The sequence below is a fragment of the Neolamprologus multifasciatus genome, chromosome 16, assembly GCF_963576455.1.
Source record: "Neolamprologus multifasciatus chromosome 16, fNeoMul1.2, whole genome shotgun sequence".
NCBI lineage: Eukaryota > Metazoa > Chordata > Actinopteri > Cichliformes > Cichlidae > Neolamprologus > Neolamprologus multifasciatus.
This window is the reverse complement of record NC_140454.1, coordinates 34,481,751-34,496,682: the sequence shown is the minus strand read 5'-3', so window position 1 is coordinate 34,496,682 and position 14,932 is coordinate 34,481,751. Positions and strand designations below refer to the sequence as shown.

Below are 14,932 nucleotides of genomic sequence, written 5' to 3'. Positions count from 1 at the left end.
CTCATCTGTCTTTTCTCTCCCTGTGAAAAGCAGCCAGACCTTTATCTGCAACACACTGTGAGACAAACGTAAACACAGAGTTTGTGTGCTGTTTGGTGAGCTCATAGAAACGCTGCATTTCAAATGACCTGACACTTAAAGCTGTTACTCCCTTCATGCTCGCTCCTCTTCAGCAGAGCTAGCTAGATGCTGACGTGCCGCTAACACAGCTTATGGACCTGAGTATAAACACCATAAATGTTACTGCTGAACATCAAGTAAGGAGCCTGCTTTGAACATGTGAGGAGTGGACAGTATATAAAGTGTATATATCATTTACATACTATTGTATAAATATACAATAGCTGAGGTGGTTCGGGCATCTGACAAGGATGCCCCCTGGGCGCCTCCTGGGTGAGGTGTTCCAGGCATGTCCCACCGGGAGGAGGCCCCGGGGCGGACCCAGGACACGCTGGAGAGATTATATCTCTCGGCTGGCCTGGGAACGCCTTGGTGTTCCCCCGGATGAGCTGGAGGAGGTGGCTGGGGAGAGGGAGGTCTGGGCCTCTTTGCTTAGGCTGCTGCCCCCGCGACCCGGCCTCGGATAAAGCGGATGAAGATGGATGGATGGATGGATGTATAAATATAAAGAAAGGAGATATTTATGTTCAAATGTCGGGAGCAGTGTTGGTCAAGTTACTTGATTACTTCCCCAAAAAGGTAATCCAGTTACTTTACTGATTACTTATTTTCAAAAGTAATTAATTACTTAGTTACTTAGTTACTTTTTAAAAACACGATTTACAACCTGAATAGGTGATAAAGCGATAGCTGTTTCAGCCCAATTCTACATTTTCTGCATAATCCATCATACAAAATGTAATCAAATGGAAAAGTCTCTTTTTAAAACTTGTTTTATCAGTTTTAATCTTTTAACTTTATGCATCAAGAAATTAGATTAACATTTAAACCTATTTTCTGCACATTCAGTCACTCAGTCTTTCAAATAGATGCAAGTAAAACACAGCAGAAAATAAATAAAGTCAAAGACTAGCGGTCCTGTTGCTCTATTTTCACCTGTAAAGCAGGAGTGGGGTAGGCGGAGGTTTACCCTGGTGCAGGTGTGCCGCGGTCAGTGGAAGAATCCGCGAGTTTCTCTGTGAGTTTCCCATTACGTCGTAGCTACTCGGTGCTTGCTCGGAAGTTTAGGGTTTTTTTCGCTGTAAAAAGAAGTTTTCTTCCCAGCACAACGGACACTAATGTTTTTGTCACTTTTTATGGAATCAAACTCAAAGTAAGGTCAGTACTTCCACGCTTTAAACGCTGCACGCTCATACTCTCTCTGCACTCGATATATGATCCATTGTTGATCTGCACACAGCTGTTGTCACGAACTTCGCACTCGCTTACGTCACTGTCATGAGACATTCTGCAAAAAAATCACGGTTTTAGTAACGCAGTAACGCAGCGTTCCTACGGGAAAGTAACGGTAATCTAATTACCGTTTTTGCAATAGTAATCCCTTACTTTACTCATTACTTGAAAAAAGTAATCGGATTACTGCCATATCTCTGGTCGGGAGTAAAAATAAAAAGTAGTCAGAAAAGTAAATACTCAAGTAAAGTACAGATACGTGTAAGTCCAGTAACAAAATATTTGTACTTTGTTAGTTCCCACCTCTGTGATGCAGACATTGCACTGACTTCCAAAATGGACACATGGCGAATAGAGAAATGATGTCATCAGGTTTCTGTTTGATGAAACACTTTGTACAAGTGAAGAATTCTTAAGGATGCAAATTTTGAAGCTGCCTTACATTTAATTATGTGTGCAGGCCATGCAGCCACTTTGCTTTCTAATCATCCTCATTAGTGCGATTTTATGTTGAAGCAGTTTGATTTTTCTCCTCTTGCACGCTATCACAGTCTAACACATTTATCGTTTAGTGGGAATTATGCAAAGAGCCATGGTCTGACTGGATGCAATTGATGCCGCTATCATTGCTGCAAACGAATTCTGCAAATGCAATTAGTTGTGCTGCTGGTGCAACAGTACACAGAGTCTTAAAGTCTGATTGATTAGATGAGCTTCATGTCCTTTTCCATTATGTGACATGGCAGCGCCGGGACGTGTTTACTCCACGTGAGGGTGGAGGTGTGAGCATATATACATTTACACTCATGACAGAATGCAATGCTCACTTCATCACGAGCAGACAAGGACCAGAGCAAATCTGTTTCAGAGCCACAGATAAGACACAACGAGCTGCTCGGCACGAGAAACTGTGCGCGCCGCTGCACAGCTGAAGATCGCCCGCTCTGATTGGCCGTGTTTCGTACCTGCAGTCAAATTAAAAAGTCAAGTAATGAGAACAATAAAGAGGCAACTCTTCCTTCTTAAAAAGGAGATTGAGATTCTGCTATACGTCGGAAAATATGCCAGCATGTCTGTAGCATGCTGCAGCCAATCAGAAGAAGGTACCTGCAGAGAACGCACACAAGCAGGAAGAACACAAACGAGCTCAGGACCTTCTGTGTGAGGCAGCAGTGCTAACCACGGAGCTGCCCTGTGCATAAACATAAGGAGCCATAAATGAGCTGTTAGCTCCACTTTAACGTTCTCAACGTGTCTGAAATTTGGCTCTCAGTCACAACATGAGGCCTCACCTGCAGTGTTTGCATAATTTGACTCAGGAAGCTTCTGGATTCTGGCAGCAGTGGTGCAGCACGCATTAGATTAGATTTCTATTATCTTTAAAACAGTGTGGGGAGAAGCTGATTATGGTCAAGAGTAATTGGGTATAACTGTCGTGCATTATGAAATTATTTGGATATATTTACAGACTTTGTTTTTATTATTATTACTGCGTCTTTCTCCCTGACTGCTTCCTTTCATACTCGGATTAATGCAAACGTTTAGACCTGTACAGTAGCTGGACGCTTCACAATATCACAAACATGGAAGGTTAAAGCAGTTAAGCTGTAAACGCTGTGGTATCACACGTACCAGTGTATTAAAGATAACGTGCGAAACGTGAATCGTGTAACAGATCGAGTGTTTCAAACATCAAACAAATACTTTTTAAAAAGATGCAGATGTTGTGGGAGAGACGTCATCCCTCACAAACAGCATCCAAACATATTTGTAACTGAGCTGAATGTTTCGCACAGCGTCAGTCACGGGCGCAGCTTCGCCTTCATCCGTCTTTGGTTTTTCGGTGCATCACAAAGATAACTGGCACGTCAAGTATCTGCAGAATCAGGAAGGAGACGTGTTCGCTGTGAGGGGTGGTGGGGATGTAAGTACCATTCACAAAGAGGGCTGAGTCTGGCTTTGCCATGTTGCCATGGATACCATAAATGTCTCATGTGGACAGCCCAGATGTACTTGACCATCTGTTTCATTTATCAGATAAAAGGAAACACACGTGCAGAAGTTATTTGTCTAATGTAACCGCTAAACCCCGACCGCTTGTTGTAACACGAATCAGTAACGCAGTGCGTGGACCCCAAACCAACACACAGAACAAAATAAGACATATTTTTATTTTTAGTACAGCGATGACAGCGCTCTGCGGCCTGCCGTACTGAGGACAGCACTAATGCGATGTCCTGAGCCCGCACAGAAAAGGTGCCGTGACCACCACGGATGTCACGAGCAGCACATTAGCTCATTAATTCATTTTGTCTATCTGCAAAACAGCAGCTCCTAGCCAAAGGCTGCACTCGTGCCAGCTGCCTCCCCTGTTAATCTGATTCCTCACCTCGTTCCTCACCTCGTTCCTCACCTCGTTCCTCACCTCGGAGCCGCCGCGGAGCCGCGTTTTGTCATCTGCTCGAGAACACAAAGAGACTTTTGTTGTTTCCATCTGGTCACGTGTCTGTTTGTTTGTGGGATCTGGACAAAACGTCTGCAGGTGGAAGAGCGTGTGTGTCTGTGTGTGTGTGTGTGTCTGTGTGTGTGTGTCTGTGTGTGTGTGTGTGTCTGTGTGTGTCTGTGTGTGTCTGTGTGTGTGTGTGTGTGTGTCTGTGTGTGTGTGTGTGTCTGTGTGTGTCTGTGTGTCTGTGTGTCTGTGTGTCTGTGTGTGTGTGTGTGTGTCTGTGTGTGTCTGTGTGTGTGTGTGTCTGTGTGTCAGTGTACCACGGGCACGGAGAAAAGTTGTCGTACCATAGGCACGAGGGTTGTGTATGTGTGTGGGGCAAGGTGTTTCTGCGCAGTGTACCAGGGGCACGAACAGAAGTTGTCGTACCATAGGCACGAGGGTTGTGTGTCTACGTGTGTGTCTCTGTGTCTGCGCGTGTGTGTTTGATGGAGGAGCTATATGTGTCCAAAGCTGAAAACTGATGAATGTTGTTTCCTGATGGAGACTTTAACTTTAACATGTTCACTTTCATCAGTTTTCACTTCATGAAGAATGAATGTGAAAGATCTTCCATCACATTTTGGACTGTGAAGTCTCAAAGCCACCATGAAACACGTGTTCCTGAGGTACAGCTACCACGTACATGTAGTAAGATGTGGAGTAAGACACCACCCACGGTGTAGCTGGACGGTTGGCCTGCACCCACACGTCCTCACCTGTGTTGTTAGATGTGTGGGGTGTATGTGGGATGTGGGAGGAATGAATAAATGACACCACGCACTTTTGGAAATGTAAACAAAGTTTCTTGCCAGATGACAGAAACACGTCCACCTCGTGATAGCGCTCCGCTCGTCGTTCCTGTTTAACACACGAGTTTGGCGCTAACCAGGGAACCTCTGCGTGTCCAGCCCGTCCACTTCGCTCCGGGCTGAGGGCCGCGGCGGTGAAGTGCTGATTTTAATTTGGGGAGCTTCTCCGTGTCGCAGTCAGCAGGCGGAGACTCTCGAAGCTGTCGGCAGACATTATAATCAGAAGCAACTGTTGCTCAGAGACGTGAGGAGAGAGACGACACTCGGAGAACTCTGGACCGACCTGTGGAATAACTGAGCAATCACAGAAATGGTGGTCGAAGTAACTCAGGGGGTAAAAAGCTCTTTAAAACCTGCTGGTTTTTATCGGAGCTGATTACGTGCACGATATCTCCAAATCACATTTGAGTGGTTAAATATATGCATGTGCTTCACAGAGGGACTTTAAACTGGCCTAAATGTTGTACATTGTGAGTGTGACACCAGTCGATGGTCAGAGCTGCTCACATGTACGTGATTTGGTCTCTGCTCTGACTCCAACATGGTAATTATTCAATAAATACTGACTGTAGTAGTTAAGCACACAGGAGGCGCTGGCTGATGATTTACAAACATGCAGGGACGCTGCGCCTTTTAAAACAAGGGTTTCTGTATCTCGTACTGAGCTCGTTTCACGGCGCTCATACTTCACAGCAGAGTGTAGATATGCAAATGCTGCTGTTTCCCCGGCTTCCTTGTGTGACGCTCAGGCCGGTAGGTGGCTCTTTTATCTGCTTCTGCCCCTGAAAGATGAAGAGGAACGATAAAAAGGAAGATTACAGAGAAACAAATTCTGAGAGACAGATAAGAGGAGGCTGCAGGTCGGGCTGTGAAAGAGGTCGTAGAAGCCCAGCAGAATCTAAAGGGAGTGAGAGAGGGACACTGACCGGATCAAACCCGACCTCGTTTGTTAACGAGTCCACGGCTCTCGTGGATTCTGAGTGAAACGAGGAAACAAACAAAAACAAGGATTCAAAGTTTAATATGAGAGCGAATGACGGCCACGCGCTGCAATCAGACCCGTAAGGAACCCGCGGGTTTATTGTCCTACTTTGGGAAAAAAGGATTAGAAAAATGGGACGTTCAGGTCAGCTGTTTGATCTGAGCCCAGCAGAGGGTGTTTCTCACTTACTGAGGACAGAATCGAAGGCAGGGAGCCACAAACGAGCAGCGGCTGAAGCCGGCCTGGCGGAGCATCTGCAGGTTGGAAAAGCAGCATTTGGAGACTTTCTGAATCGTTACATTTAGAAGGGCGTCAGTTTGTGTTTGTGGATTAAAGCTGAAAGCACAAAACTCGCGTCACTGTGAAATAATAGTCCCGACTGCACATAGGAGGCGTGCTGTGTGATTAGCTGCAGACTGACCGCGCTGATGTAAGCTTCCTCATCTGAAGCTTTGTAGGATTTAAAGTCGGTTGATGTTGGCTGTGACTGAATTTGGGCATTTGGGGTCCAAACAGCATGTAATTGGTTCAGGAAAGAAGAACCAATGTCATGAGCTCCCATGATGTATCAGCGAGGCCATCTGGATTATAATGAGCAATTAGACGAGTGTACTCACTGTCATTAGCATCCGCACTGATATTCATCACAATTACCATCTGAGATGTTGTCATCCATCAGCGTGCTGGATCGTACTGCCACTTTGTTTTCTTTCAGACCTTCCTTCCTTCCCCCCATTAACCCTTTAAAGCCGGTCGGAGCAGGAACGCTCTGTTTTGCGTAACTATTTTTAAACTCCTGTAGCTCTGCAACCACGTGAGCTAGCGCAATAATTTTTTTTGCTTATGAAACCGGAGGAGTTGTACTTACATCTTATGCCATCAGCTTGTCCTCGGTCACAGTTTCCTTCCACATATAACTTTGCAAAAACTGCATAAAAAGCACTTGCAGCAACAAAGACATAATATTCCAGAAACACGCTTTGCCGATCCAATCAGCTGTTTGTAACACTTCCTACTTAGAATAGACGTCAGCGCGAACTTTGGCATGTCCGCCATGACCTGCCCAAAACCGGAAGTGACGTCATTTTCGTGGAAATGTAGTTTTTTACCATCAGGGCCTCAATGAGCCTATACTGGTGTTTTTAAAAGTTATGTTTGACTTTATGACTTTCTGTGTCGTTTCTGGGATGCTTAGGACTCATATTGCACTGCTGGAAATAGTTTATTTTGATGCATATGCTGCTTTTTCGCAAATTTGCATTATAATATTTATTTTCGTTTTTTCTGCAGTATATAAAAATTGTTGTATCTCAAAAATAAAACTATGAAGACACTCAAAATAAATTTCCTGTGGTAGGAAACTATTTTGTGCAACTTTTTTGTATTTACAGTTTTGAGGGATAAGCCTCTTAAATTTCTCTAACTAGAAATATATGTTAAAAAAACAAAAACGATTTTCAATTTTTTGTAGTTTATTGCACTTTTTTGCAATTTATGTAATTACTATGCACTTAATGCAGATATATTATTAAAATTTGGGCTATAATGGTTGTATTGATGTATAGCAACTTGAAATGCTCCCAAAAATGCCTCCACAGCATGTAAACATATAATATCAGCTCTGGCGGACTTGGTTCTATGGTAGGTCTTAAAGGGTTAAACGGGATGTTCGGTTTTTGGTCGTTCTAAACATTTGGGGTGAATAACGGTGTGTTCACACCGAACGCGATGGACGCGAACAAAAACGCCCCAAACGCCCCTAATTTGACGCGTGCACATTCGCGTCTCAACGCGTGTCCAAGAAAAATCCATCGCGCTTCAAAATATGATATTTTGACGCGCGTGAACCGGAAATGTGGGAGGGATGTGGGAGGAAGTTGTGCCAGACCGGTATCTTTGCAAGATGGCAGCTGTCGAGTTAGCGCTTGAAGAGAGAGTCTCCCTTCTCTATGTACTGTGGAGAGCAGAGCAGCGGCGTAAAAGACGCCCTCGCCCTACCTGGGTCCATCAGGTCCTCCAGAGGCATGAGCAGTTTGGTGAGTTTCACCATTTGCTCCAGGAGCTGCGCCTGGATGACGGCCGATTCCAGCGACATCACCGTCTTTCACTCGGCCAGTTTGAGGACCTGCTTCCCCGGGTCGGTCCCAGAATCGCCCGCCTAGACACCAATTACAGGCGCTCAATCCCACCTGCAGAGCGCCTGTCCATCTGCCTGAGGTTAGTAAAAGTATTTAATACGGTAGTCCTTTATTGATACGTGTGCTAATACATGCTAAACCATCCATTTATACACTGCTAACATGGATGTGCTATGCTAACAGTGAATGCTCTCGGTTTTTACTGATAGCAAACTGTGGTACGGAGACGACTGTTTATAATATTTCTAGTGATACTCAGAAGGTCTCATCAAGTCCCGATTTAATTCGATTTATGCTGTTATCAGTGTTTGAATGATAGCATGGCTGTGGTGTCATATCAATGTATGCGCTCGGTGTTTGCTGATATCAAACTGGAGCATTAGGACCACTGAGTTAACCTTTGTAGTGATACTCACTCCTTTTTATTTAGACGGAGCGGAGAAGTGTGTGAAGGCAACTTGTGTTCTCCACAATTTTCTGCGCTGTGTGGACGAGAGAGGGGCACCTGCTGTGGTGGAGCCGTTGCAAGGCCTGGGTCGTATGGCAGCAAACAACTCCTCCAGAGAGGCTGTCCTGGTGAGGGAGAAATTCATGGCTCACTTCTCGGCGGAGGGAGCTGTGTCTTGGCAACCAAAGGAGTAGCCTGTTTGAAGTCCGAGTGACTTCCCCACAACGGCCACCCACAAACCTCTAAAGAGTGTTCCTGTCCTTTTAATTTTTTCTTAATAAATGGAGCTCTACTCCAAAATAAACGAACCTATTTTTACTCTCTTAAGTAACTTGTCTTCACTATGTTCCTATATACAGTGTGGTGCACAAGTTTGGGAAACCTTATTAATAGTCATTATTTTCCTGTATGAATCACTGTTACAATGAAAAATGTCACTTACATATATCATATAGGAGACACACACATTGATATACACTAAATATTTATTTCATTTCTTTTTTTGTGTTGCCAATTTATGCACCTGCTTGATTTAAACAGTTATTGCACACTTTCTGTAAACTGCATTTCACTTCTCAAATATCACTGTGTGTGTCTCCTATATGATATATTTAACTGACTATTTTTATTGTGACAACCAGTGATTTGTACAAGAAAATAATTACTTTTCACAATGTTGCCCAAACTTTTGCATCCCACTGTATTAGTATGTTTTGTCATTAGTATAATATGAAATAAATTCTACTTGTGTCAAGTCGGGTGCCAATATTTGCTGTGTAGTAGAACAGAGACATTTTGTCATTATAAATGTTTATTTGAAAAAATATAAATTCATTAACAAAAACATTTATCATAAATATATGAAATTTAACTATTTACAGAGAGACAGGAATAAAAAGGACCCAGCTTGGAGTGGAAGAGCCTCAGGGAGAAGGAGGAGAAAAATAAGAACATTGTTTCTGCCCTGGAGAGCTGCTGCCTCATCAGAAAACTACTGATCATTAGGGTCCAATGTTTCCAAATTTAACACAGCTGTGCTGTTTTCAAAAACTAATTTATAAATTTGAAATTTCACGAATTCTCGTGTCTGAGGCGGCATGCTCTCCAGAGCAGGAACAAGGCCGAGGAGGAAATGTTCAGTTGGAGATGGGCGTGGCCTCTTTAGGGACTCCAGGATGGCCAGCTCCACCGCCGATGGACCGTCCTGGGACCCGTCCCTCGCCCGCCTTCGAGCTGTCCTCCTCTGTGGGCCTGTAAAACACAGCACAAAACAACACAAAGTAATGAGAAGGCTGCTACTAGATTTTCATTTTCAAAATTGAAAAAAAAAAACATGATATAAACAGATTGGTTGTAGATATTTAGTAAAGGTGATCACAAGGGAATTCAAGCAAGTAAAAAGCTGTCAGTGCTTGATGTTCATACCTGTGGGTGCAGCAGCAGGAGTGGAGGGACCAGGGACTGGAGAGCCAGGAGAAGAGACAGCTGAGGACTCTGCTGCATGATTACTTGACTCTATGAAGACAATATTAAATGTTAATATTATTATTAATGTTAATATAGGTTGAAGACAATAGTCATAGAGAATATTATATTATTATATACTTATTATTATATACAGTGGTCTCTCATTTATTGCAGCACATGAACAGTAGTCACAGTTCTCACAAGTTGATTCTCAAAGTGCAAACCTTTGTCGATTTTAAAACGTAAAAGTATTATGCCGCGCTTTTTCTCCGTCTGCGGCGCCACTTTTGTGCGCCTTTTTTGCTCCCGGTGCAGGTGTCTATTTCCGAATGAGGGTCATAGTTATGAGTGTTTTTGTGCTGTTTTTTTCTATTGGACGTGATGGTTATCAAAACCAAACATGATAAGTTTGGCAAGCGCAGGAGACACGACACGGAGGAGATTTGTCATTTGGGCTGCAGAATGCAATGCGCATAGTTGAAAGCTGTACGGTGCAATAAAAAAAATCAGCGAAAAGGCGAGGCAGTGACGGATGAACAGCGGGACTACTGTATACTGTTTATTAATAAACAAAATATGTTCCTGTATGACAACACGCATAAATTAACTGCCTACATTAACTCAATGTAAACATACCTTCTGACTGACACTCCCCTGCTGCCTCTTCGGGCTGTCCCTGGTCCTCGGGGGAGAAGTTCTCCACGGTCCGCACCATATTGCCGCTTGTCTCCCGCGGGGTGAGGAAGGGGTCCAGAAACCCCATGACCGCGAAGAACTTCCATCTTCTCCCCGATCCTGCTGCAGACCCACTCCTCTTCTCCTTCTCTGCCTTCTTCTCCTTATTATATCTGTCCCTGAGGCTCTTCCACTTTCTCCTGCAGATGTCCTCTGAATAAACGCATTATCTTGTTAGCGGAAAGGTATTTGTACATCAGTGGGAAAATAGTGGGACAGTAGGCGGGCTTGCTAGCTTTTGCGCGGGTTCATCGGGTCAGTCTGAAAATTAAAAAGAAGGAATGAACTTACCAGGTTGCCCGATCTCCTCACTTATGTGTCTCCAAGCTAGGTCCTTTTTATTCCTGTCTCGGTAAAAGTAGTAGCTAGCATCGTACAGCTCCGGGTGATTAGCCACGGCACTGATTAGCTTTTCCTCCATACTGAATGAAGAATGAAGGGCTTTGGCTGGATCTGCCCCTTTGACCTAGGTCAGAGCCACGTCACCAGGCCCCTGATTGGTTGTCGCGGCGCGATTTGACGCTGGAGTTCAGATTTTTCCAACTCGAGCGGTAGACGCGAAACGCGCGTATGCACAAAATGCAACACAAAAACTCACGCGCGTGGTTTTATTCGCGAGTCAAACGCGCCAGACGCGCTACACTGACGCGCGTTTCACGAGTTTTGGCGTTTTCGCGACGCAAATCTGCTTCCGAATTTTCGCGGGACCCGCAATCGCGCGTCATCGCGCTTTTCCATTGACTTTACATGTAAACCTGACGCTCTATTCGCGTCCATCGCGTTCGGTGTGAACACACCGTAAGTCACGTCTCGGCACAACGGCGCTCTAATCTCCTCTGTAACAACGCCCGCGGCTTTATACAGACCGAAACATGCAGACAGCGTTACGAGCTCGGCGATGAATCTGTGTGTTTGTGTGTGGCTGTGCACAAGCTCCACGTAACACGCATCGAGTGAGAGAAAAGGCAAGCGTGAGGTTGGAAGAGGTGTTGTGGGCTGTTTAGAAAAGGATGCTCGCCTCCGAGTGCGAGCAGGCGATCGGTGTAGGTGTACATGTGCGAACACGAGGGTAACGCAAAGACGAGGAGAGGAGGAGAGAGACGGGCTCTTGGCTGATTTATCTTCCCACATTGTGACTCACCATTTGTCAACCACACAGTTTACATTTCTAAGCAGGAACGGAGAAAGCCAACGAGAGAGGGGAAAGAAAAGGGAGAACAGAGGGAATTTAGAAAGTAGGACATCAACTCGCTGAAGCTAAAATCTGCTCTGCACTGTATCACAGTTTGCATAAGGTTTCAATAGAAGCGATACCTTTGGATTCACGATGGCAGCGTGCGTTTGCAGCACAATGACTTCATTGTTTGGAATCCATTAGCATGAATGTGCTGTACACAGGCTTGATGGCAGGGTGACCGCATCCTGACCTCAGCATGTGTGGATCCACTGTGTGAGAATGAACTAAACCCATTAACATGAAGTCTTTCCAAACAAACGGCTTATTGGCTGTCAGCACAGACGCAGGTTTTTCTTGTTTGTTATTTGATGGATATGATCAGCACGCCGCGTTCGCCAGACTATAGATCCAACAGCAACTGGGTTGTTGGAGCGCGTGCACGTGTGGGTGCAGTGTTTGGGCGACTGCCTTCAGCCATCACCAAAGTACGAGCCAAGTAATAATGTGTCACTATTGGAAACGTGCACCGTAAACACCTGACGGAGCTTACGCTCATGTTGTGGTTTGTAAACTTTTGTGAATGTGACAAATTCACAGTGAAAACATTTCCTGCGCTCGCATTGGATTTCATTTCTTTCACTGTTGTCATGTTTTCTATGACTTGATTGTGTTCATGAGCCAGTCACGTCCTCGTTTCCACCCCTAGTCTCACGTGGTGATGAGCACGTGTCCAAAAATCACCCACAGAAATGCGCGATGTGGCGTTTTTTAATGACAGGTTCGTGATCGGAGGTCGAATCGATCTTTGATGGCCTCCGATAGCCGACTGCACCGTACAGCTTATTTATGAAAGCAACACGTGAATCCTGACAAAATGAGGCCTAAACAAACGGAGCTGTGCGGCTCTAAACTGAGGGGGAAAGAGGTGCCGTGATCTTTGAAACGTCTTTGCGCACACCTACAGTAGTGATGGGTCGTTCGCGAACGAAATGGCTCTTAGAGCTGGCTCTTTGAAGTGAACGACGCGAGCCGGCTCTTTATTGGGAGCCGTGAGGTTTTTTTTTTCTTTCTTTCACCCTCTCTCTCGCTCTTTTTTCCGCTAAACTCCACACGCGCGGCCTGTACTTTGCGCTGGGCAGAGTGGGGAGGGGCGTTAGTTACACTCGCAGCAACACAGTAGTGATGGGATTTCCGGCTCTTTTTAGAGATCCGGCTCTTTCGGTTCGGCTCACTAAAAAGAGCCGGCTCTTTCGGCTCCGAACCGGCTCTTCAGGTTGTTTTGTTGCTTTAATTAATTTATTATTAACAATAATATAAAATTATGCACAAAAGGAATTACTAACGTAAAACAAAGTGGGTTTATTTATATATGTTTATAATAAATATATGCGGTGGCCCCTAGAGACAAAACACGTACAAACTCCAAAACACATTTCTAGCATGAACTGAACTTCCAAAGCAGAGCTACTAGATCACTTAAATTACACAATTGAAAGCATGTGTGTATTGTTTGTGTATTTATACACAGGCACTCATATATATTCAAATAATTTAAAACAAATGTTCATTTACCTGTTATTACCACACACCAAATCCGGTCGTTGGTACTTGCTGGCTTGTGTAGCCACTAGGTAACAAAAGCTCAACACTATCCTGGAGCACTTCTGTTGTCTTTTGTACGTGTTTTGAATTTTTACGTGCTTTTGAGTTTTTACGTGATTTGGAGTTTTTACGTGCTTCGGAGTTTTTACGTGTTTTTACGTGCTTCGGAGTTTGTACGTGATTTGAAGTTTGTATGTGCTTTGTCTGTAGGGGCCACCGTAAATATACTTTTATTTATTCACTCCACATAAAATGTAATAAATAAATCATATAATACAAAAACCAACTATTCACATTTCAACTTTTAACTATTTAAATTTTCAGCTTTTTCCTTTTAAACAAATTTAAAATGACACAACACAAAACACAGCAAACCACAACACAATTAAATATAAATTAAAATATGAAAACAAAAAGAAGATGCATATTCTCTGTCATATGGGCCTGCATGAATAAACTTTCTACATCCTTTATCATCTGCAACCGAAAATAGTTGTGGATGATTACTTTACCTTTCTAATGTGACGTTGTTGTCCCTGGCTCTCTTTCTCTCTCTCTCCCTCCCGCTCTGTTCCTGTGCTACTGAGTAACTACCGCCCCTCCCCCCTCTGCCCAGCGTAAAGCACAAGGCTCGCGTGCGGAGTGAAGCGAAAAAAAGTGCGAGAGAGAGAGAGAGAAAAAACCCACGTGACGGCTCGCGATAAGGAGCCGGCTCCCGTCGTTCACTTCAAAGAGTCGGCTCTAAGAGCCATTTCGTTCGCGAACGACCCATCACTACAACACAGGAGCAGAGCCAGAGAGAAAGAGAGCGACGGACAACAACGTCACATTAGAAAGGTATAGTAATCATCCACTATTTTCAGTTGCAGATGATAAAGGATTCAGAAATCATGCAGGCCCATATGACAGAGAATGTGCATCTTCTTTTTGTTTTAATATTTTAATTTATATTTAATTGTGTTGTGGTTTGCAGTGTTTTGTGTTGTTTCACGTTAAATTTGTTTAAAAGGAAAAAGCTGAAAATTTAAATAGTTAAAAGTTTAAAATGTAAATAGTTGTTTTTTGTATTATATGATTTATTTATTACATTTTATGTGGAGTGAATAAATAAAGTATATTTGTGGTGGCCCTTAGAGACAAAGCACGTACAAACTCCAAAACACATAAAAACTCAGAAGCATGTACAAACTCCAAAACACGTAAAAACTCAGAAGCACGTACAAACTCCAAAACACGTAAAAACTCAGAAGCACGTACAAACTCCAAAACACGTAAAAACTCAGAAGCACGTACAAACTCCAAAACACGTACAAACTCCTAAGCATGTACAAACTCCAAAACACGTAAAAACTCAGAAGCATGTACAAACTCCAAAACACGTAAAAACTCAGAAGCACGTACAAACTCCAAAACATGTACAAACTCCTAAGCATGTACAAACTCCAAAACACGTAAAAACTCAGAAGCACGTACAAACTCCAAAACACATAAAAACTCAGAAGCACGTACAAACTCAGAATCACGTACAAACTCCAAAACACGTACAAACTCCTAAGCATGTACAAACTCCAAAACACGTAAAAACTCAGAAGCACGTACAAACTCCAAAACACGTAAAAACTCAGAAGCACGTACAAACTCAGAATCACGTACAAAAGACAACAGAAGTGCTCCAGGATGCTGGGCGCAGTGTTGAGCTTTTGTTACCTCGTGGCTACACAAGCCAGCAAGTA

The 14,932-nt window shown here is 43.8% G+C and overlaps 2 protein-coding genes across 17 annotated transcripts in view; one reads left to right on the top strand and one right to left on the bottom strand.

The window, feature by feature from the left end:
• Positions 1-14,932, top strand: part of stxbp5l (syntaxin binding protein 5L) — a 145,294-nt gene that overhangs the window by 28,085 nt on the left and 102,277 nt on the right. The window lies entirely within an intron of this gene.
• On the bottom strand, positions 9,012-11,223 carry LOC146501159 (uncharacterized). Its single transcript, XM_085135640.1, has 3 exons — positions 10,322-11,223; positions 9,644-9,733; positions 9,012-9,469 (listed from the first exon to the last, which is right to left on the bottom strand). Exons 1-3 carry the CDS (start codon positions 10,446-10,448, stop codon positions 9,210-9,212), a joined length of 477 nt encoding a protein of 158 aa, XP_084991766.1. The 5' UTR covers positions 10,449-11,223; the 3' UTR covers positions 9,012-9,209.

What these genes read in the sequence shown, in the direction of transcription:
- LOC146501159 (XM_085135640.1), bottom strand. Translation starts at nt 10,448, where the DNA reads ATGGGGTTTCTGGACCCCTTCCTCACCCCGCGGGAGACAAGCGGCAAT. An exon ending in AGGGGAGTGTCAGTCAGAAG is followed by an intron (nt 9,734 to 10,321) that starts GTATGTTTACAT and finishes TTGTCTTCATAG; the next exon opens with AGTCAAGTAATCATGCAGCA. An exon ending in TCCTGCTGCTGCACCCACAG is followed by an intron (nt 9,470 to 9,643) that starts GTATGAACATCA and finishes TGTGTTTTACAG; the next exon opens with GCCCACAGAGGAGGACAGCT.